We start from the raw sequence: 24,622 nt of genomic DNA, 5'->3' as shown, positions 1-24,622 counted from the left end.
AACTTACATACACCTGTGTTTGAGCTTGAGTAGGAAGTGAGTTTTGTATCTGAAATGCCATCCACATACTCTAGTATTTCCAAAAATGAGTTCCATGATATTCTACTACTATTACTACTGCTAAATGCTCTCTGAATGAGGTTATCAGAAGATTGAATTTAATACCTTAGAACACTGTTATTGGTTGAATTTCCCCCTCCTCAAAACAAGATATATTAGAGTTCTAGCCCTCACAGCTTCAGAATGTGACCTTTTTGGGAATAGGGTCTTTATAAAGATAACCAGGTTTAAATGAGGTCATTAGAATGAATGCTAATTCAATATGACCTATAATATATCCTTATAAAAAGGGGAAATTTGGACACAGAGGAAAGATGATTTGAAGACACAGAGCAGGAAGATGGCATGTGACTCCAGTGATGCATCTACAAGCCAAGAAAGTCTGAAGATTGCCAGAAAACACCAGGAGCTAGACGAAGCAAGACGAATTTTCCCCCTAGAGCTTTCTGAGAAGTCATGGCCCTACCAAGACCTCGGGTTCCAATTTTTAACCTCTAAAAAAATGAGATATTAAATTTGTGTTGTTTAAAGCCACCACTTAGTGATACTTTATTATAGCAGCTCTAGGAAACTAATACTTACTCTGTATAATGGTCACAACATACATTAATAGAGTAAGGTTATTGAGGTGTCTTATAGTAAAGACCTTGTTCAAGTCTGTATTATGAAACATTTCCAAACTCAGTTTTCCATGTTGTCTCTTTCTACACATAACACTTATTCATACCCTTTGGAACTTACCTTCCATGAAGCACCTCTGAAAATGCCAGTATAGCCAAAGAGGCGATGATCTATAGGGAAAATTGAAATGTGAAGTTGATGAGAATAGCTCCCCCCATCCAGAATCAGATAACATTCATGAATGCAACACAAAGTCTTAAATAGGCTACATTCTTTGCCTAGCTTTGTGTTACATTGCTTTAATTTCACTGTCTGATGGATATTGACACTGCATATAATTAACAAACCCCATATGGTGGTCTTCAACATGCACTATAATGGAATAAAGGTCAATACCATATATATTTCTGCCTTTTTTTACAATAAGTGCTTCAGGAAAGTTAAAAATGCTTTAAGTATCTACCACATTGCCAATTCAAAACGATCCATTTCTCAGACTATAACCATGTCATTGCAAAGTGAGATGCATCCTGGAAGAACTATCTTGAAACACCGAAGGACCCGCTCTATTTCCTTTGCCCTGGAAGAAGTCCCTGTACAAACACAGAACAAAGAGGCAGATTTCAAAAGCATTTGGAGTCATGTGAAAGTAAAAGCTTTTGAGGGGAGAATGTTGAATCCAGAATTTGGGTATCTCCCAGCCCCAGACCAGAAGAAAAGAGAGACTTTGCAAGTAAGTTTTCTGGAGAGTCAGAAGTAAATGCCTTGCCCTTCCCCTTTCCATGGGAGTTTGGATTCATAGAGAGATGACATATTTAAATCTCCTCATATAAACTGGTCATTTCTTCAAAAGCAAATACTAGAATTTGATTCTCCCTATTGGGTTGGATGATAAGCATGGGAAAAATAGTGGGGAGATGTCAGGAGTGCCAGAGAGGTGTAAGAAGACAAAGAGAGAATCAACTGTCTCAAAATAACAATGTGGCCTTGAAGGCATGCCTGAGTATCTATATGCCCACCTTGGACTCCAGACATTATCTGGGAGCAGAAGTTGATACATCCAGGAAAGAAGATATATAACTTCACAGGAAAGTAGATACATACAAACCAGATAAGAGAACTCCCATTTCCTCTGGTGACTCATGTGATTATACCAATTCAGCCTAAGATGAAAAGGGGAAGAAGATCCAAGATTGAACTTCATCACAGAGTGGATTAAATAAGACTTCCTTTGACAGAAAACAAACAAACATACAAAAAAGAACAGAAAACCTTAAATGAATTCAATACATAATAATGAAATTTTACTTTATGACATAGCCAAGTTTTCATGAACCATTTTTTTTTCCTGCCACAGTAAAATAAAGTAGCCTAGAGCATAGAAGTCCAGCATAGACCTGATCAGCAAAAGTTGCCAGACAAAGTGTATCATCAAGCTCTGTTCCACGTCTCAGCTCTGGGGTCATGATCAAGTGACAGACATTCTCTAAATCTCAGCTTCCGACTCTTGAGAATGATCATGATAGTTTGTATCTCATAGGATTGTTATGGGGATTAAGTAAAGCCCGGCATGGGAACCAAGTAGCACGGTGCCTGGCAGGAAAGTCAGTATGTATCTGAGACACAGGTGAGCGTCTCTATCACATTCACATCAGGCATGTGCTAAGCAAGTAAATCCTGGGCCTGCACTCATACTCAGAAACAAAACATCTCTAGGATTCGGGGCCAGATGTCCATATTTTAACAACTTCAGTGAACCTAACATGCACAAACATTTGAAAACTTGGAATAATAAACTCAATTATAATTAGCTTGGTAAAATCTACCAGTGATTTTTAGGATTTGGTCATTTCAGAATGACCAAATACAACATCCTTGTATGATCTTAATACCTGTTCATATTGTAATGACAGCCCCTTTTTACTGCATATGGGTTATGTGTGGATTTTTTTTTTTCTTAATCAGCATCATCAGAGATTTACCTATTTGTTAGACTTCTCTTAATTCTGTTTTAAATTCTACTAATTTCTGTTCTCATTCAATGTGGTGAGTTGCTTCACAGTTTGGAGTTTAATTATAGGTTCTTTTTCTTTTTTCTTTTTCTTTTTAAAGATTTCATTTATTCATTTGACAGACAGAGATCACAAGTAGGCAGAGGCAGGCAGAGAGAGGGAGGGAGAAACAGGTTTCCCACTGAGTGGAGAGCCTTATGTGGGGCTCGATCCCAGGACCCTGAGACCATGACCTGAGCCAAAGGCAAAAACTTTAACCCACTGAGCCACCCAGGTACCCCAGTAAAATCTTAAAAAAAAAAAAAAAAAAAAAGGAATAATCTAATTTGTACCATTTACTATAGATTCAAATTACCCAAAATGATTCAAGAAAAAGAAAATCTAAAGAGCCCTGTATCTTAATTTTAAGAAATTGAAATTATTGGGAGACCTGGGTGGCTCAGTCAGTAAGCATCCAACTCTCAATTTCAGCTCAGTTCATGATCTCAGGGTTGTGGGATCAAGCACTGTGTCAGGCTCCACATTAGGTGTGGAGCCTACTTAAGATTCTCTCCCTCTCTCTCTCCCACCTCCCCTCTTCCTCTCTTAAAAAAAAAAAGAAAAAGAAATTATAATTCTTATTATACAACTTTCCATAGACAAACCCTACTCCCACATAATTGCAGAGTTGAATTCTATCAAGTAGTTAAAGAAGAAACAATACCAATTGTATGCAAACTCTTTTGGAGGAGGAATTATTCTATAACTCATCTTATGAAGCCACTATAACCCAGATTTTAAAACTGGGCAACGTCAATATAAGAAAAGAAAATTACAGACAAATATCTTTCATGCATGTAAGCACAAAATCATTTTAAAAATTAGAAAAGGAATCCCAAACTATAACATGGAAAGATAATATACTGTGATCAATATTGGTATATGCCAGAAAGGCAAATATTTCCTGAAATCAATCAATATCTTCATTATATTTTCACTATATTAATAGATAGAGGGAGAAATCATGATTATTATAGTTGATCCATAAAAAGCATTTGATAAGACACAATAATCATTTATGAAAACAACTCTTAAAAGTTTAGGAATAGGAGGAGGCTTTCTCAAAATGATGAAGGACATCAGTGAAAATCATTCAGAATATATAATTTTTGATTGTTAAGATATTGAATGCTTTCCTCATAGGATTGAGGATAGGACAAAGATATTCTTTCTCACCAACTCTATTCAGAATTCTACTTATTCTACTTAATTCTGATTTGTGTAATATGACTAGAAAATAAAATCATAAAAATTAGTAAAGACAGAGGGCGCCTGGGTGGCTCAGTGGGTTAAGCCGCTGCCTTCAGCTCAGGTCATGATCTCAGGCTCCTGGGATCGAGTCCCGCATCGGGCTCTCTGCTCAGCAGGGAGCCTGCTTCCTCCTCTCTCTCTCTGCCTGCCTCTCTGCCCAATTGTGATCTCTCTCTGTCAAATAAATAAATAAAATCTTAAAAAAAAATTAGTAAAGACAGAAACTAAGATAAAGTACTTAGAAACTCCTATGAAATCTGTGAGAAAACAATCATAACTAAGTGAACTCGGTGATGTTTCAGGATAAAAGTTTCAAATGCAAAAATGTGTTTGTATTGATGTGTATGTGTAAACATTATAGAGATTCTATATGATATATATATATATACACATGTATTATATATATATACACAATATATATACACACACATATTTATTATATATATATTATACACACACACACACACACACATCTATATTAGGAATGAGCAATTACAAAATGAAATACAAAAGTATCACTTATAGTACCATCAAAAACAATCACACACTCAGGGATAAAACTGGCAATGTTTTATAACCATACCTCTACACTGAAAATTAAAATATTGCTGAGAGAAATTAAAAGATACTTAAATAAATGGAATGATAATCTATGTTTATGATTGCAGTATGCAATTTTGCTAAGATGTTAGCTCTCCTTAAATTAACCTGTAGATTTGACACATCCCAATAAACTGTTGGTGGGAATGCAAGCTGGTGCAACCTCTCTGGAAGTCAGACTTTTTTTTGACTTAATGAGACAATTTCAAAATGCATTTGGAATGAAAAGGCCTAAGACTAGCCAAACTATCTTGAAAAGGCAGAAACAAGTTGGAATGGGTACCCTTTCTAATTTCAGAATTTATTATAACTGACAGCAGTCAAGACAGACAACAGTCAATAGTCTATGGAACCGAATAGAAAGAAAATGATCCATACATATGTGGATTAGTAATCTTTGACAAGAACACCAAAGTCCTCTCTCACAAGCTTATTGGTAATTTCAATGAGAAAAGGAAAGTGTGTTAATAAATAGTTTTAAAGAGACTGGATATCTATAGGGAAAACAATGAACCCCAACCACTACGTCACACTACTCAAGTATCAATTTAAGGTGGGTGTGACTTTGAAATAGACCAACATTTCTTTTATAAAGCACTGTAAGCAAACTGTTAAAAAAAAGTAATTTGTACTTCATCAAAATTTAAAACTTTGCTCGTCCAGAAAGCACTATCAAAGAATTCAAAAAAGGAAATAAAAAATAAAAATGGAAAGCCACGAACAGGGAAGAAATTAGTGATGTGGTGAAGCTGGATGTTCCTAGCTCACAAGAACCTAGAACAGGCAAAAATAAGAGACAATGTTAGAAATCAGATCAGCGGTTGCTTCTGGGGTGTGGGCAGCTGGAGAATGGCATAAGGGAACTTTCTGGGTAGCAGAAAAGTTGTGTATCTTAATGTGCTTTTGTCAAGACTGAAAGAACATTATAATCAACACATGAACATTTTGTTATGTTTCAGTATAGTTCAGTATACCAGTTAAGGTAAAAAATAAAATGTTAAGACTGCTGTGAAAAGTGTAGACTATTAAGTTTCTTTCAATAACATAGGACTTACTAAAAAAATTAAAGAAAACTATTTTCCACTCTCTAGACTTACATAAATATTTTAAACAAAATTAATAAAAATCTGAGATGAAGTCTTTCTAATAAACATGGTAGGAGCAATTTCTAGTATATAGAGTTCTCACAGTCAATTCAAGTAACAGTAAACTCAGTTTTAAAAAAATTCTGGCAAAGGACATTTATATAAATGAATATATAAAATAGATATTTTAATTGGAATATATATGGGTAAGGAACTTCTGGAAATCAATTTGGCATTGTCTGATTTGTAAAAGAGTTTATGGCATTTAATCTAATGATTCAGATTTTATTTTTTTTTTTAATCTTTTTTTTTTTTTTAAGATTTTATTTATCTATTTGACAGAGAGATTACAAGTAGACAGAGAGGCAGGCAGAGAGAGAGGAGGAAGCAGGCTCCCTGCTGAGCAGAGAGCCCGATGCGGGACTCGATCCCAGGATCCCGAGATCATGACCCGAGCCAAAGGCAGCGGCTTAACCCACTGAGCCACCCGATTTTAATGTCCAGCATAAATTAATAATTAAGGATATTAAAGTGATCCAAAACTTTATATAAGTTTATACTTTATGTAAGTATACTTTTGTAAAGTTTATACTTTATAAAGGTTTATAAAGTTTATATAAGTATACTTATATAAAGTTTACAAGCTTATACTTTATATATAATAATACTTATATATATACTTTATATATATATATAAGTACACTTATATAAAGTATATATATAAGTATTATATATATATATATTATATATATATTATTATATAAGTACACTTATATAAAGTATATTTATATAAAGTACATACTTTATATAAGAATAAAGTAAACCCTATGACTGAATATGAAATGACGGAATTATTTTTCAAATTGAGCTAAAATTGATTATTTTACTGAAGTTTAATTTATGTTAGACAAAAGTTAGCTTAACCTTAATATTCAAGTAGATAATTATTAAATAAAATATGGCATAGTATACAGTGGAATATAATGTATTTGTTAAAAATTATACCCCCAAGGAATATTTAACAGCATCTGAAAATTCTTATACAACAATGAGTACAATATAGATGGTTCAATACTTTGTATTTAGTTTAATCACCACTGTATGTGAATATATTTGCATTATGAATATAAACTATTACTTTAATGGAGTTGATCTCTGTAAGGTAAAATAGCAGTTGAGTTTATTTTATGTTTTAAAATATTTTATTTACTAGAGTGAACATGATTTATTTGGAAATGAAGATAAAATTCAGTCAACAGTCATTTTTTTTGTTGTTAAAAGAAAGAAAAAGAGAAAATTAATAAATGGCTAGGGGATTAAAAAATACGGCTTTAAAAAATCTTTTCTTTAAATTTTTAAGTCCTGCCAATTCATTGAAGAAATGCAGGGATTCCAATTCACAGTGGCCATGAACAGATGGCATCTGGCAACTAAATTTACTATTGCCACAGTATAATAATATAAATTTTGACAAATTTCCGTACCATGGTAGAAATGAATTCCTGAAGGCTTCCACACATTTTGATGAGTATAAATCATGCTTTGTTTCACTGCTGGTATAACTGCATTAAACAGATAGCAGGATGTCTGCATGTGCAAATGTCTGCTTCCTCATGTGCCCACATTTCTAAAGCTGCTGAAATTGAAGGCTGACCCCTGCAATATCCTAATATTAGGGAAATTCAGAGATAAGAATATAAAGTTCAGAATGATCTTGAAACATCTCATAAATTTTCCTAGTAATACTCATTCTGTTTAATTCTTTAGTACTTCATATAACTTAAGAACAAGGCAGTTGTATTGAAAAATGGGGTGAACCTAGAATCCAAACTGAGATAAATCCTCAGTAATAAATTCCATACTCCACAGCATATGGTCAGTTTCTCAAATACCAGATTCCTGTGGATTTATTCATTACTGCTTAATTTTAGACCAATGGCTATGATCCTGGGACTAAATAATATTTAGTGAACTATGTAGTAATTCAGTGTTAAAATTAAAATTTTATGTTTTGAATTGATATGCAATAACCTTTTAAAAAGAGCAGAGAATGGGACTTTCTTGCTCTCTCAAAAATGTACGGCAGCCCCAGAGCAGGGGATGGTGGGTTAAAAGCATCATGAAATTCTAAAGATCAGGCTGGAGAATTCATTGAAGAAGTCTTTGAAGGTCTTTCATGGGAGAAGGGCAGCAAGGAGGGACACGTGCCCTCACAAGCACGATGAGAGAAGAGAGGCGAGACTCAAAGAGTTTGGAGTGTCTGCCACTTGGGAGAAGGACCCCTCATTCTGCCCCTGCTGATGGAGCGTGCCCAGGCTGGCAGACCACAGCAGTGCGTGAGAGAGTTCAGGGGACAGCTTGAGTTTGGAGGGGCCGTGGTTTCTGTTTCCACGGTGATAAATCGGAGGGCAGGATGCAAGATACAGGCTACAGCGAACTACTCATGACAGACAGCTAAAAAGATCAAGATCACCAACGAGAGGAGATACATTTCCACATTTGACGAGACAACCAAGTTTAGAGCTTTTAATGAACCAGCTGCGGTAATAAATGGTTCAATTTAAACATGTTTTCCATAAATAGTAACTTTCCTGATTACATGACACTTAGGGGAAAGGGGAGTTGAATTCTCTTGCCGTAAGAAAAATCTCACTTAAATGTTTAAAGTTATTTTGTAAATCAATAAATAAATGAAGTTCTTTTGAACAGTAAGTTGTATATACAGTGAGTTTTACTTTATGGAATCACTGGTTGATAGAAACCACTAAGTGAAATGCAAATTATAAATAAATTAGCCAACTATTGATAGCTATTACTAATCATTACAAAACCAAACTTCATATATGTAATTATTTTATATGTATATTATATGTAATTATTAATTTTCTTTAAGTTATTTAATTTAATAATACCTACAGATTTTCATTAATGAACTTCAACAATGGTTTAGGCTTGTACTTTCTGGAAGAGTCCGGAATCGAAATTCAGAACATGAGGGAGGTTGCCCATGCACTAGAGAATGCCTTTATTTTAATGGGCCTTCTCTTTTTGAGCTACACTTGAATTTTTAAAATTTATTTATTTATTTATATTATTACATTCAGTTAACCACTGTACAGTACATCATTAGGTTTTGATGTAGTGTTCAGTAATACAGTGGATTTTAAAAGGGAGAGAAAGAAAAAGTGTAGGAGCTCACACCCGCTTACCTGAAGTTAACTTCCCTGAAGTTAAACTGCTATTTAATTTATAACCTCTCCCATGGAACACCTGATGGGTTTTAATATTTATGGATCTCTTGGTTTCCAAATATTTAGACATAATCCTTAGTTCCATGTTCCTTTTTTTTTTTTTAACCCAGCCTTCAAGTCCTTAACTTCTGAACCAGCTGGAGAAATAGAATGCGTAGAGGGAGCATGAGTATTCCGCAATCCGCTGGCGATTAAAACTGACCAGAAGCCTTCTTTGAAAAAAAGGAATGAATAAGCATCCAGTCCACATTTCCCAAATTTATCCTAAGTAACTAAGATACAAAAGATGCATTTTGTGTTCGTGTAGTCACAATGCACTGAATGTTCACTATGTGCTAGATAGATGCACAAAATTATTTCATACATGAATTCCAAAAGCCTGTATTTTTAAAAAGACTCTAATTAATTATAAGGGATCAAATGCATTTGTCTCTAGTATGACTCTTTCTTTAAAACCAGTTTTCTATCCGCACTGGTAGAAGATGGAAGTTAGTAAGAAACTGGTTGAAGAGCTCACCATCCAATGTGTTCGGCTCATTGATTTCTACTCACTCGATAATGTTTTGTTTCATGTTAGAAACCGCATCTCTGATCCTCCCTGCAACCCCTCCGTGTTCCACTTGTCTCCACCTGTCAGGCTCCAGCCAATAGCTATATTTGGATTGTTCCTACCCCAAACCAGATCTATTTAAAACCTCACTGGCTGAGAAAGGAAGGTTTGGTCCTTCTCGGGGCTGATGACCCATTCAATCTCTACACATCACCGGGGTCTCACTCTGCCTTTTCCAAGACATTTCTTCTGAGGGTAGCCACCCTGTCTTGCCAGACTTTGTCCAGCTCAATTTGACCAAACTCTGTTTTGTGGTCGCCTTGAAACTGTTCTTGTGGTTGCCACCTTATCTCTGGCCCCGGGTCTTCTGCATGGTCTATTCCTTTGGACCTCCTCATCTAACCATAGAGTAGAAGTGGCCTTACAAACACAGCTGCAGAGTCCATAATAGTAAGCGTCTTTGCTGGACATGACAATTAGTTTTGCAAATATTTCACCTTGCTGTTGTTTTTAGCCACTTAAAGGTATGCTTTTGTGAGTACTTTATAGTTTTCTGAGTACAGACTCTGCCTCTTTGGTTAGGTTTATTCCTAGGTATCTTATGGTTTTGGGTGCATATAATAAATATTTTTAAGGTTTTATTTTTTAAGAGACAGAGAGCACAAGCAAAGAGAAGAGAAGGGGCAGAGGGAGACGGACAAGCAGACTCCCACTGAGTGTGGACCCTAACATGGAACTCAATCCCAGGACCCCAAGAACATGACCTAAGCCAAAGTCAGAAGCTTAACTGACTGAACCACCCAGTGCCCCTTAGTATCATTATTTAAACAGCTAGTTTCTGGGCTTGCTTTGGCAGTGTGTGTACGAAATAACATTCCTTTATTTGAGAAAAGATTAAGGGACAGTTTTGAATTAAATGTGCTGGTTTGTTCTACTGTTTTCCTATTTAAAAGCCTACCTTTGTTTTTACTGCTGAGAGAGTTAATGTGCATCAAAGTTACCTGGAGTTCTTGTTTAAGCACAGATTCCTGGGTAGTCTTCCACCTTTATTGTTTCTGATCCAGTAGGTCTGGCTGGGGCTGGACAATTCACATTCTACTTGTTCCCAGAGGTTGTTGATGCTACCTCACTGGGGACCACACTTTGAGAAGTGCTGGTTTGCAAAGCTCCTTTTAGAGTATTGCCAAGGAATTAGTGGCATTAGAGGAACTATGAGGGATGCTTTTGAAAGTGATGCAATCTTCTAGTAGAACAAACTAGAACATTTAATTCAATAAGAGATGATTAGACAGTAGTTAAAACACCTGCTTCATACAAGTATTTTACAAAGTTAAACATTTTAAAAAGTCATTTTGGGGCAGCAATTTTTGGCTATTCCATATTGAAATGGTCTTTCCAGTGGAAGCCATAATAAATTTTAAAGAAGCAACATATTATTAAGGACATAAAATACTTTACTCACAGCAAATGCAGAAACATTTTTTTCCATGACAGTGAAATCAAAGAATAATTTACTTGATACCTTGAGCTGCCTTCATCCTCTGTTGGATTAAATTTGTCTACTTTTTAATTGACTCTCAAATCCTTGGAAATTAGCCATTAGAATAAGATGGTTTTTAAAAACTTAAAAATTGAAAATAAAATTTCTTAGCATAATTCCTTTTGTAGGAGGATAGAAACAGTATCAAAAGAAAGGTTGGAACATTCCAAACCATAGCAAGAAGGGGATAATGTGAGTTACTAGGTAAGACTAGGAAAGCAGAAGGTAGCAAGAAGGATTGGAAGATAATATTTCACCTGCTTCACATAGCCTACAGCTGGCCCTTGGAAGGACTCCCTCAGAGCAAGATCCAATTTCTTTGTATTTGTAAATGCACTTCACTGATTTTGACATTGAGAACCCTACATCATGTGAATCTTATTAAATCCAATTCATTCTTTTTCTGTTTTTTAGTTCTGTTTCCCCAGTGTCCATGGTGATGATTGTACTCTTTCTCTGTTTACTTTTTCTAGGTTTTATCTGCTAACATTAGAGCACACAGACATTTCAGTGAAAAAGCAATGGTTCTTTTGAGTCCTCTGTGATAGCCCCTAGGTTATGGGTAATATACCATGTGTCATCCATCTGGAGGACAGGGTCTTCGATGTCAGGGTTATTTTTTTTTTTTTTTTGCATGTTCTTCCCCCACCCCAATATGAAACTGTGGATGTGGCCTTAACCAACACTAAAAGGGCTACTGATGTTTATTTCAATATTTTAGAGGAATTGTTATTTCCTGACATTTTGGCAATGATCTTTGGTTGCTATCTTCAGACTCTAACTGATGGAAAGGAAGGAATTTAGAGGAATGTATTAGGTTCCACTTGTATAACAAATGTTTTACCTGTGCACAACAGATGCCACTGACATATGTTTGCTTTCAAATATAAAAGCTGCAAAAGGGTCTTGACCAAAAGGGTCTGGACCAAAGAAAAGAAGATTTCTAATCAGGCATTATCTGTAGGCGTGAGTCACTCTGTTGGGTCCAACTTTCATTCACACTCTTATATGAGATCAGGCCCCTTTGGCTACCTGCAATACCATTAGAGTGGGAATTGTGGTGGCAATATGAGTGAAGTCTTTAATGCAAAATATTGAGATTTTACTTGACTGAATACAAGAATTTTAAGATTTATAGAATATATATATATATATTTTTTTATTGCAGATAATTAATGGGGCAGTGATCTTTCTTCATTTCTTCAGCTATATAACTTATCTTGCTTTCCTTTCTGTAGGAAATGAATGTGCAATCCATATACATATTAGTTTTATGGGTCAATGATCTAAGTAAAAAATTGAATCACTAGATTATTTTGGTCAAAAATATCTAGACAGTTGAATATAAATATTATCTCTATGGTTACTGTATTTCAAGCTATAGTGCTTAGATTCAATTTAACCCATTTAGAATCTGAATTTTTTTTGCATCAGCAAAGCATTACTCTGCAAATTACCTGCCACAGAAAAGATTCTTTCTATTATACAGACAATTCCAGCTTAATACCAGCAAACATTCAGTGTTTAAGATCGTGGCATTATGATGGATGATGGCACATTCCTAAACATACCAATCCTTTTTCAACTGCAGCTGCACCATTATGCCTCTCAAAATCATTAATTCAACAGCTCTGCATTTCAAACATGATTCACAATTAAATTCAAACTCACAAAGATGTATCTGCCAGCAATTCTTAAACTTTTGGTTATTGTGACTTTATTTTTTTTAATAATTGCCCAATTCTTGTAGTGCATATTTTCATGGGGTATATTTATTTCATTCATATAGTTAACCAATATTTATTAATTATTTACTATAAACCATGAATACAGTGCTAGGAATTAAAAATATTCTATAGGACACTTTATAGGTCGTACCAAGTTCTTGGCTTCCTGGAAATTATGAACTAAACTTACTGTTTATAAAGTGCATCTAAGCCATTTAAATGGAAATCAAGGGCTGCAAAATTTTGCAGTAGACTTTGAGATACACAAAAAATTATAAAGCATGGTTTAGAATCATTGTCTAATAATCGGAATTTTAGCTTTAGAATCTCCAAGAATGAAAATGGCTATCTATGTATTTTTATTTTGCTTACTTAAGAGTATCTGAAGTCCCACGGAAAGAAATAATGAATACTAGCGATTATCAAATGCTGAATTTGACTGTCGACACAGTGTATTTTGAGAGTCAGTCTAAGTGTGCATTAAATACTTCACAACACAAGGGTAACATTGAGTAAATTCCTGCTTAAATTAAATAAGACATTTCTTTCAGAAGTTAGGTATACGATATGCATTTAAGATTGTGTGAAGAAGCAGACTGTAAACATTATTTGGGCAGAGACCTCACTTAGCTTTTTTCCTTATGTTTCCATTGTACAGTTTAACCATTTCCTCCTCCTCATAGAAAATACATGCAACACAAAATGTAGAAGGAGTGAGTGAATGAACTAATGAGTAAGAACATTTTAATTAGCTCATTTTCTTAGAGTAGTGTTTTGCATTGCGTATCAGTATTCCCAAGGGACTGGGTAATGCTTTCTAAAGGCTGTAGGTAGGTATATAAATTAAGACAGTGCTACCATCAAGAGTCAGACCTCTTTCCACTTAATTTGCTCCATTCCTTTTTTCTTTGCAGAGAGATTCAATGTGTATCTTATGCCTACGCCAAATCTGGATATTTATGGTGAATGCACAATGCAGATCACTCATGAGAATATCTATCTCTGGGATATCCACAATGCCAAGGTCAAACTGGTGATGTGGCCCCTCAGCTCCCTGAGGAGATATGGACGGGACTCAACGTGGTTTACCTTTGAGTCAGGAAGGTAAGCTCCAAGTGCCACAGCCAACCGCAGGAGGCGGGTGACAAAGAGACACCTAAAGGACAGCTTCTGTCCACTAGTGCCCAAGGAGGACCACTGTTTTTGGAAAGGGTAGAAATCACCAAATACATAATTTCTTCATATTTTTGTTGATAATATGAATAAAATGTATCAATTTTATGACAGTTTAATTATCCTATTCAAAACAGTTCAGTCTTTTACACTGACCTCACACTAAATGCAGAATAATTTTAATCTTGCAATAAATTTTATGATATTATTACAATACTATATTTTTGGTCTATCCTATAATATTTCAGTGCAGTAGGATTCCTGTGAAATTCAACATGTCCTTACTAGCATTACTTTTGTGAGTTTTTAATAAGCAAAAAATTTAAAAGGAGTTTTATATTAAATTGTTGATATATTACTTTTCAGGTTGCAGGTATGTGAGTTCAGTATCCATTTATCCAGATTTCTATGTTAATAACATTAATTAAGTGTAAATGTTAACTCAGAGTGACTGAAGCAATGTTGGCAAATCTATAATATATGAAATGCACAACGAAGATTTTAAATAGAGTATGTCAAAGCAAATACATTGGTTTCTTGGTCATAGCATATAGTTGGAATCCATAAATGTCTTAAATGAATGCTTGTATCATAATCATTATTTACAGACTCAAGTTTAGACATGAGCTTCAGGCAGAAAAATGAATGTCTTTGTGCAGTGACCTTGTGATGTTGTTGTCACTCATATCCAAGACAAGACCTACTTAGATTCGGGGATTCTATGTAAGAGATGTTTAATATATCAGTCTTCCCACTGGGAACATGATTTATTCATTCTGAAAATGAATCTGTGGCATCATAAGACAAGTATAGTGAAGTTTTGTTGTACTCGATATAGCCATTTTAATTTCATAACTTTGTTCTTACAAAACCATTAAATACTAATTCAAGGTCAGGTTCTAATAATATCCATCTAGGTTAGGCCAAGGCCATATGTCTTTTAAAATTTTAAGTAGAGGGAAAAAACCTGAGCTGAGCTGAAGTAATTTTACCAGTCTGGACCCTTTTGCCTAGGTAATATTAAACAATCTCCCACGCTGATTTCTCTGAGAGCCTTCAATTCTGTGTTGTAGTGGCCATGAGTTCACTCAACTGTCTATTTTCAGTCTGCCTAGATCCTGACAATAATAATAGTAATCATAGTCTAGATAACTACTAGGAAATAAAAATTTTCTCAAGAAAATGAGTATTTTTAGGCATATATACTATTTTTAAAATTATATGGTTATAAAAAAGGGATTAAAACTTATTTGCTGAAAATAAAAAATAAATTTAAAAAATTTATTTGCTGACGTAAGGTTTATGATACACTTTTTTTTTTTTTTTTACTATCCATAAAAGTTAGTATATTTTTGAAAAAAGCGATGGTTTATTTTCATTAGGTAATTACATTACATCCAGAATTCCCTTCTTTGGATTTTTCTCCTAGGTATTCCTCTTTGTCTATTTTTTTAATATTCACTATTGACATAGAATTGACATACAATAATTTGACAATTCTGTGCATGACTCAGTGCTCCCCATGATAAATGTGTCAGCATTTATCATTATACAGTGGTATTACAATATTATTGACTATATTTCCTCAGCTTGTACTTTTCACTTCCATGACTCACGTATTTTATTTTATAACTGGAAGTTTGTACTTGTTAATTCCCTTCACCTATTTCTCCAATTACCCTACTACCTCCTTTCTGGCAGCCACCAGTTTGTTCTCTGTATTTATGCATCTGCTCAGGTTTTTTGTTTGTTCATTTGTTTGTTTGTTTGTTTTTATATTCCATATATAAGGGAAGTCATATGGTATTTGTCTTTCTCTGTCTGACTTATTTCACTTCGTGTAATGCCCTCTAGGTCCATCCATCTTGCTGCAGATGGTAAGATTTCATTTTTTTATGGCTGAGTAATATTGCAGTGGTGTGTGTGTGTGTGTGTGTGTGTGTGTGTTTATGTGTGTGTGTACATACACACCACGTTTTCTTTTTCTACTCATCTATCATCTGTGAATGGACCTTTGGGTTGCTTCTACATCTTGGTTATTATAAGTAGTGATGTTTTAAATATAAGAGTGCATGTATCTTTTTGACTTAGTGTTTTTATTTTCTTTGGATTAATACCCAGTGGTGGCATTATTGGATCATATGGCATTTCCATTTTTAAATTTTTGAGGAACCTCCAAATGTTACATGTCTATTCCCTCATTTCAGAAGGCACCTACTCAGGATTTTAAATAATGAGTAAAGTTTTTTTCTTTTCCTTTTCTGGTGGTTATGTAGCATTTTCGCGCCATTTGCCCAATTTCTTGCTTCTCCAAATTCTTTAAGGGGAACATATTAGCTCTCCACAGGTGATTAAATTGATATTCTCGACCAAAAGATCAAACCAGCTGATAGGCAGCTTGTCTTATCTGACAGTCAATATTCATTGGTCTTCTATGATCTTCGTAATTTTTAAATAATTTTAAGATACATTAAAAATAAAATATCTCAGAGTAGGTAAGTCCTGTAATCCTCAAGGTTTTTTCTGTTTTATTTTTGTTTTGGTATTTGTTTAGTTTTATTGGTTTAGGAGAGAGCTCTTTTCTACATTTTTTTGTTTGTCAGGATAACTTCTTAAAAAATAAACAATAATATCTAAAAATCATCTTGACATACACACACTCCTACCTGCCCTGGGAATGAGAGAATGAGATTTAGGTCATAGCTCTGTCACTTGTCAATAACTTAGCATGGGCCATTTGACCCTTCTGTCTTCTAGTTTTCTTCTTTGTATTAGAAGAATACTTCTTATTAATACTTACTTACTACTTCCTATATAAATTTAGAGAGTTTGAGTTTGTGACTATAAAGCAGCAGACGGCATAGTACTGTCTCTAATGGACATTTAGGAAATCATGATTATGTCCTCTTCCTCAGAAATGATGTAATCTGTGTTATTTCCACTTGCTGAATGAAGCTTCTACCTACCTGTAAAGAGCTCTATTCTTAGAGAATTCTGTGAAGGTATATTCTTAGCCAAACACTGGAAATATGAGGAGAGATAAGTCACGCAAAAAGCTTAGGAGAAGCCAGCATTCAAATGCTGGAACGATCATTAGAAACTTGGCATCTAAGACTAAAAATCAGTGTTACCTGTCGTGAGTCAGGAATTTGAGAAGAAAATGGGACTGGTGCAGCAAAACTGAAGTACAAATAAGGGGAAAATACTGAATGGCTGTCTTTATGCTAACTGGTGCTTGGAGCATAATTTTATGGGTTACTAGGTGCCTATTTCCTTGAAGAGTCAGCAGATATACAGGAACTCTCTAATTTACCATGTGTAATACTTTGGAATAAGTTACATTCCAACAGTATTGCCTGTGGGAAACCATAGTGTAGAGCAATGAAAATTAAACTTCCTTACCCTTAAGCAGATTAGGGAAAAATCTAAAAGAATCTCGACAAAAAGCTACTAGAACTAAGAAGTGAATTTAGTGAGATTACAGAATATAAGGTCAGCATAAAAAAAAAATCAATTTTATTTTATATACAAGTAGTGCATAAATGTTTTGAATAACTCTAATAATGTCTTTAAAATATGAAATATATATAGGTTGCTTTAACAAAATGTGTGTGAGACCTTTACATTGAAAAACCACAAATATGCCTGAGAAATTAAAGAAAACCAAAATAAATGGAGATATATGCCACATCTGTGAATTGGAAGATACTATATTCATAAGATAATAATTCTCTCCAATTCAATGTATAGATTCATTGTAATCTCAATAACAATCCCAAATGACTTGTCTAAATTAAATGACAAGTTGATTCTAAAATAAAATGGCAAAAGACCTAGCATAAGCTAAAACAATTTAGAAAAAATATATCTGATGGATTTCTACTGCCAAATTTTAATACTTGTTATAAAGCTACAGTAATCAAGACAGTGTGATATTGACATAAGGGTAGACCTAACTATCACTGGAAAAGAATGAAAAGTTCAAAATAGACTCCACATATATGGCCAATTTATTTATTTTTTAATATGCTGTGGTATTTCAATATGAAAAAAAAAAAAACAAAAAACAAATGGTGCTGGAATGACTGGATACCCATTAAGGAGGAAAACCAATAGCTCTTTACCTCACTGCCATGGACTGAATTGTGTCCACCTCCTCCCCCTGCAATATTCATATGAAGTCATAATCCAAGTGTGATGGTATGTGGAGATGGGACCTTGGAGCCTTCAGAAGACAGTTCAGTCTAAACAAGATCATAATCATACGACCGTCATGGTAGGATTAACGTCCTTTTAAGAAGAGATACCAGAAGGCTTGTTTTCTCTCTCCTGCCCTGTGAGGACATAGGGAGAAGACAGCCATCGACAAGCCAACAGAGTCTTCAACAGAAACTGACCATGCTGGCTCCTTCATCTTGGGCTTCCAGCCTCCAGAACTAGGAGAAAATAAATCCCTGTCCTTTAAGCCCCTCTGTCTGCAGTATTTTGCTATGGCAACTCCAGCTAATACACTCCGCCATACTCCCCTTTAAAAAACTCCAAATGGATATAGACTTAAATGTAAAAGCTAAAATTATAAAATTTATAGAAGAAAATAGAGGAAAATATTTCTAACCTTGAAATAGGCAGATAGTTCTTAAATACTAAACCAAAAGCACAATCCAAAGAAAAAATATTGATAATTTGGGCTTCATCAAAATTTAACATCTGTTTGTCAAAAGACATCCTATAGAAAATGAAGGGAAAAAATTAAAACGCAAGCAACAGACAGGAAAGAGGATTCACAAATCCTGTATCTGACAAAGCATTTTTATTTGTAATCCTTGAAGAATTCTTACAGCCCAAAATAGGAAGACAAATAAACCATTAATAAAATAGGCAAAAAAAAAAAAAATTGGACAGGTTATAAAAGAAGATATGCTGATTGACAGTAAAAACAAGAAAAGATGTTTATTATTATCTTTACTCATGAGGAAATATAGATTAAAACTACAAAAGATACCAGTTTATTCTTTCCCCTACCAAAAGACAAAATAAAACAAAACCCTGACCCTGTTGAATGGAGAAGGAAGAACTCTTACTCTGTCTCATTGTTAATGTGAATGGGAAAAAGAACACCCCTTCAAGTAATAGTTTGCTTTTTTGTGTGTGTGCCATGCAACAGAGCAATTTTACTCCTAGATATTTACCCACCAACTGCCCCAAAGCAACATATAAATACTTGTGTTGAGAGAGTCAAAGCAGTTTTATTCATAAGAGTTAAAAACTGGAATCTAAAAATGGCCATCAATACATGAATGGGAAGACAAATTATAATGTAGTTTTATATAAAGGAGTGCTACCAATCCGTGACTCGTAACATAGATGAATCTCCAAAACGTTATTCTAAAAAAATGCCTGTGATTTCATTTCCAGAAAATCCTACAAGAGGCAAAACTTAATTTGTAGTGACAGAAAGCAAATCAGTGGTTGCCTGGAGTTGAAGCTGGGGTTGAGAAGGAATGGATTGCAAAGGGCACTAATCGCAGTGGGGAGTGATGAAAATGGCCTGTATTCTCACGTTCATCAAAAAACATGAAACTGTTCACTAAATATTGGTATTATTGTATGCAAATTATACTCCAATGTTTTTGACGTGAAAAAAATTGTGGGGAAAGAAAATAGAACACTACAGGTCTGACATTATATTCTTTCATACTGTTTGGATATTTGGCAATGAGCATTGCCACTTTTATAATAAAACACTTCCCCTAGAAGTCATGGGACCAAGGAAGGAAAGAGAGCCTCAAGAATTGTCTGGACTGGGCATCCTGAAGCTGAGAGATACTACTAGGCTTTTATTCCTAGAGAGGTACTACAAAGTCACAAATCTGCTTTTGTAACCTGGTCGGGTGTTAAACTTCCCACATCCTCTGTGTAAATCTCCATTTTTTGCCCTTAGTATTGAGAATTATTTTTTAGATACCTTTATTGTCCAGATAAAAAGTTAATACAAGTTTTTAAAGGAGATGTTGGGGAAAAAAAGCTTAAAATCACTCATAATTTCTCCATCTTAAGATAACTGCTTTTAATATTTGATGTACTTCTTTCCAGTGTATTTCAAAGTCAATGCAAATGAAGATATTCTTTATTTTTTCACTTAATATATATTATATTATATATATAATATAAATATTAGAATATATTTCACTTAATATATTAATATTATATTTTCACTTAATATATTAATATATATTTCAAATAAAGATATTTATCCTTTATTTTTTACTTAATATTATATTGAAGTAGTCTCTGAGTCCTTTAAAATCAAGATCCAAATGGCTATATGGCATCTGAACATATGGCTATGCCATCATTAATTTAACATTAAGAAGTTTCCAAAATAAACTATTATAAATAAAGCCACCCTGACCATCTGTGAAAAGTTGTGCAAATCTCTGATTATTTCCTTAGCAAAGTCTTTTTAAAGGCTTACTGTGTCAAAGAATGTGAATGTTTTCAAGGTTCTTCACAATATAGCAACTTGCTTTCAAGAAAATGGTATCAATTCATACATCCTCTAATGGTACAAAGAGAGTGCTGTTTGTGACCCTATAACCACAAGCATTAAAATGATGATTTAGGATATTTCTATTTTGATCAACGACTTTGAGAGCTTTCTCTCTCTCTCTCTTTTTATTTTGTTTTCCTTTTATTTTCTTCTTTTGTTTGTGTCTTTATCTTTATGATTGGAGGTCTGGCCTTGTGTATATTGTTCATTTGCATTTTTTCCTTCTCTAAATTTGGATGTCCTTTGCCCTTTAATAATTGGACTATCAGCCGCTATTCTATGCAACTATTTTGTAAATTCCAGACAGTCCCACGCTTGTTAAAGAGAGGCAAAATCAGAAGGTTTGCCCATGCTTGATCCAGAGAAATAAAAGCAAGACGTTGTGTTCCCTGGGTCAGGACTGGGGGTTAGGGAGAGAGGGGAGGACATGGGTGATGAAGACAATTTAAAGGGCAGATTGGCAAATCATCCTAGCAAACCCTGAAGATCTGCGTTTTCTGGGTTTTATTTTATTAGATTTTTGCAGAAAGCATATTATTTATAATATGGCAGTTTTAGCCATTTATTGATATTACTGCATGTACTGGAACGCAATAAATTAGATACGCCAAAATACTTTTTTTCACCGACAGGCTTTTTTTAATTGCATTGTTAAATTCCACTGTACCAACAAAATGTAAAAATAAATAGTAAAAGAAGATCTAGATTCTTCTTTCCGGAGAGAAATACCTCACACATCCTCATAATTATAATCGTATGCCATACGCTTCAGGAAGCACATGGCAGATACGAGAACAGAATGAGAACAAGGACCAGGAAGATTTCAGTGGGGATTGTCCCTGGAGAAGCATGGTGTTTGGGAGATGAATTCATAGTCTCACACCAGCTTAGAGCGGTGATGATTTAAGTTTGCATTTTAAGACAAAAAAAAAAAAAAAATTTGCTATGCAGCTTATTTTTTTGGCAAAAAATCAGAAAAGATATCCAGACCTGCAGAGGAAGTCATAGGATTCATGATTATGTGCAATTTTATTTTGTGAAAGACAAAACGATGTTTTTAACTGCTGATGTGGCATCTTTACTTCATACAACCTCATAAATATCATAACCAAACATCAGAATGGGTTCAAATGGCTGCATAACAAAATTCAAGTGAGCCTCCAATTCTTTTTTTTATAAAATTATTATATTTTAAAAGATTTTATTTATTTATTTGACAGAGAGAGATTAAAAGTAGGCAGAGAGGCAGGCAGAGAGAGAGGGGGAAGCAGGCTCCCTGCTGAGCAGAGAGCCCAATGCGGGGCTCGATCCCAGGACCCTGAGATCATGACCTTAGCTGAAGGCAGAGGCTTAACCCACTGAGCCACCTAGGCACTCGTATAAAATTATTCTTCAAAACATAACGTCCCTACTTGGCACAATACTTAATATCACAAAATTGACACTTAAAATATCTATCTTACCAATTTTGATAATATCTTTATTTAAAAGCTTGGGGGAAAATCTGGCTACAGTTTTAAACTATTGGAAATGTAAAACAATACTTATTATAATATAGTTCCTTTGGGAAGATGGTTAATGGAAGCAGTTGTGTGTGCTATAATCAAGGATTCTGTGATGTCAAAGGTAGACACAAGTTATTCCTAAACCTTTTTGTTTACAGATGCAGAAAGAAATCCTTCCTCCTCCAGTGCATGACAAATTAGTTATACACACACACACACACACACACACACACACACACACACCACATACATATATAAATTGAACTATGTCAAAATTTAAAACTTCCTTCTGTAAAAGACACTTTTAAGGGAATTAAAAGATAGGGCAGTTCTGGGGAAAACATTTGGGAGTCACATATTGGACAAAGAATTTGTATCCAGAATATATAAAGAACTTCTAAATGTAACTTCTAAATTTAATAAGAAAACACAACCTGCAGTTTAAAAAAACAGACAAAAGATTTGAGCAGACATTTCATCAAAGAAGATATGTGGCTGACTGGTCATCACATTAAATGATGCCAAACCTAATTTGTCATTAAGGAAATACAAATTAAAACTACATCAAGGTACAACTCTTGACTTTTTATTTTGCCTAAAATTAAAAAGAAAATCTGACAATACCAACTGCTGACAACAATGCACAGCAAATGGAACTCTCATATATGCATTTGTGGAAGTGTAAAATGGTGTAGCCATTTAGGAAAGCAATTTTGGCATATTTTTATGTAAAATTAAGCATATACTTCACATATGGTGAAGTGATGCTGCTTCTAAGTTATTTCCTCAATAAAAATAAAAATATATATTCATAAAAAAACCCTGCACATGAATAACCATTTTATTCATCATTGCCAAAAAATGGACAAACCAAATGCCCTCCATTGAATGGATATGTTGTGGTAAATCGATAGACGCTCGGCAATAATTCAACTGATACACACCACAACAACATAGGTGTATAACAAATGCTTTATTCTAAGGGAAAAAAGCCAGATCCAAAAGACATCATACTCTGTGGTTACATTTATGTAATATTACATTATATCATGGAAAATAGATGAGTGATTGCCAGTGGGTGGCGTGCAGGGAGAGACTGACTACAAAGCAACAGCATAAGGGAAATATGGAGAAAGATGAAACTGTTCTTTATCTTGATTGTCATGGTGGGTATGTAAACTCTCTACATTTGTTAAAACCCATAGAACAAATGTTACTATATATAAGGAACATAAAGAACAAATGTTACTATATATAAGTTTTTAAATTTAAGAATACGTTTTTTAAAGGGAAGAGTTTCTCAGGTATGGTCAAATGATTTTTGACAAAGGTACCAAGACCATTCAGTGGGGAAAGGGCAGTCTTTTCATAAATTGTGCTAGAAAAACTAGATATCCAATACAAAAGCATAAAGTTGGCCCCTTACCCATCACCATATACAAAAATTAACTCAGAATGAGTCAAAGACATAAGTGTAAATCTAAAACTTTACAACTTTTAGAAGAAAACATAGGGGAAAATCACAACTTTGGATTTGGCATTGATTTCTTGGATATAACACCAAAGGCATGGGCAATGAAAGAAAACAAATAGACAAATTGGATTTAATGAAAATATAAAGAATTTGTGTGTCAAAAGACAATAAAAACAAAATAAAAAGGCAACTAACAGAATGAGAGAAAATAATTAAAATCATACTTCTAATAAGGGATTAATATCCAGGCTATATGGAGAATTTCTAAAACTCAAAAACAACAAAACAACTCAATTTTTTATTTTTTTTTTTTTTTTAAAGATTTTTATTTATTTATTTATTTTTCAGAGAGAAAGAGAGAGAGATCGCATATGAGAAGGCAGAGGGGCAGGCAGAGGTAGAGGAGGCTCCCTGCTGAGCAAGGAGCCTGATGCAGGACTCAATGCCAGGACCCTGGGATCTTGACCTGAGCTGTAGACAGTGACTTAACCAACTGAGCCATAACAACTCAATTTTTTAAATGAGCAGAGGGCTCACATAGATATTTCTCCAAAAGATACATGGAAATGACCAACAAGTACATGAAAAAATACTCAATATCCCTAATCTTAGGGAAATCAAATGAAACAGAAATAAAGTATCACCTCACACCCATCAGAAATGCTATTAGCAAAAAACCAAATTGGGCCCCTGCAATATTGATGAGAACATAAAATGGTAGAGCAGCTATGGAGAAGAGTATGGAGGTCCTCAAAATATTATAAATATAATTACCATATGATCCAGCAATCATACTTCTGAGTATACATCCAAAAGGAGTGATAGAATAAAAGAGATATTTGTATACTTATGTTCATAGTGGCATTATTCATAGCAGCTTAAATCTGGAAGTACCCACTGTTCACTGATGGATAAATGGACTTTAAAAACATTGCATATATATGCAATGGAAGATTATTCAGCTTTTAAAAGGAAAAAATTCTGCCATCTATTCCAGCATGGGTGAACCTTGAGTAAATTATGCTAAATGGAATAAGCCAATCATTACAAAATAAATACTGTATGATTCCACTTATGTAAGGTACTTAGAGTGGCCAGAATCATAGAGACATAAACAAGAATACTAGTAGTCAGGAGCTGGGGGAGAAAAAAGTTACTGTTTAAAGGATACATAGTTATAAATT

General features: G+C 34.3%; 1 protein-coding gene across 1 annotated transcript in view; it reads left to right on the top strand.

Moving 5' to 3' along the window:
• The window catches only part of DOK6 (docking protein 6), a 381,693-nt gene that overhangs the window by 212,516 nt on the left and 144,555 nt on the right, over positions 1-24,622 (top strand). The window contains exon 5 of the mRNA XM_082698915.1: positions 13,651-13,840. Within this exon, the coding sequence (XP_082555041.1) occupies positions 13,651-13,840 (190 nt within the window). The remainder of the gene's footprint in view (positions 1-13,650; positions 13,841-24,622) is intronic.

The sequence above is a fragment of the Mustela nivalis genome, assembly GCF_964662115.1.
Source record: "Mustela nivalis genome assembly, chromosome: 14".
In the NCBI taxonomy this organism is placed as follows: Eukaryota; Metazoa; Chordata; class Mammalia; order Carnivora; family Mustelidae; genus Mustela; species Mustela nivalis.
This window is presented reverse-complemented; position numbering and strand designations above follow the sequence as displayed.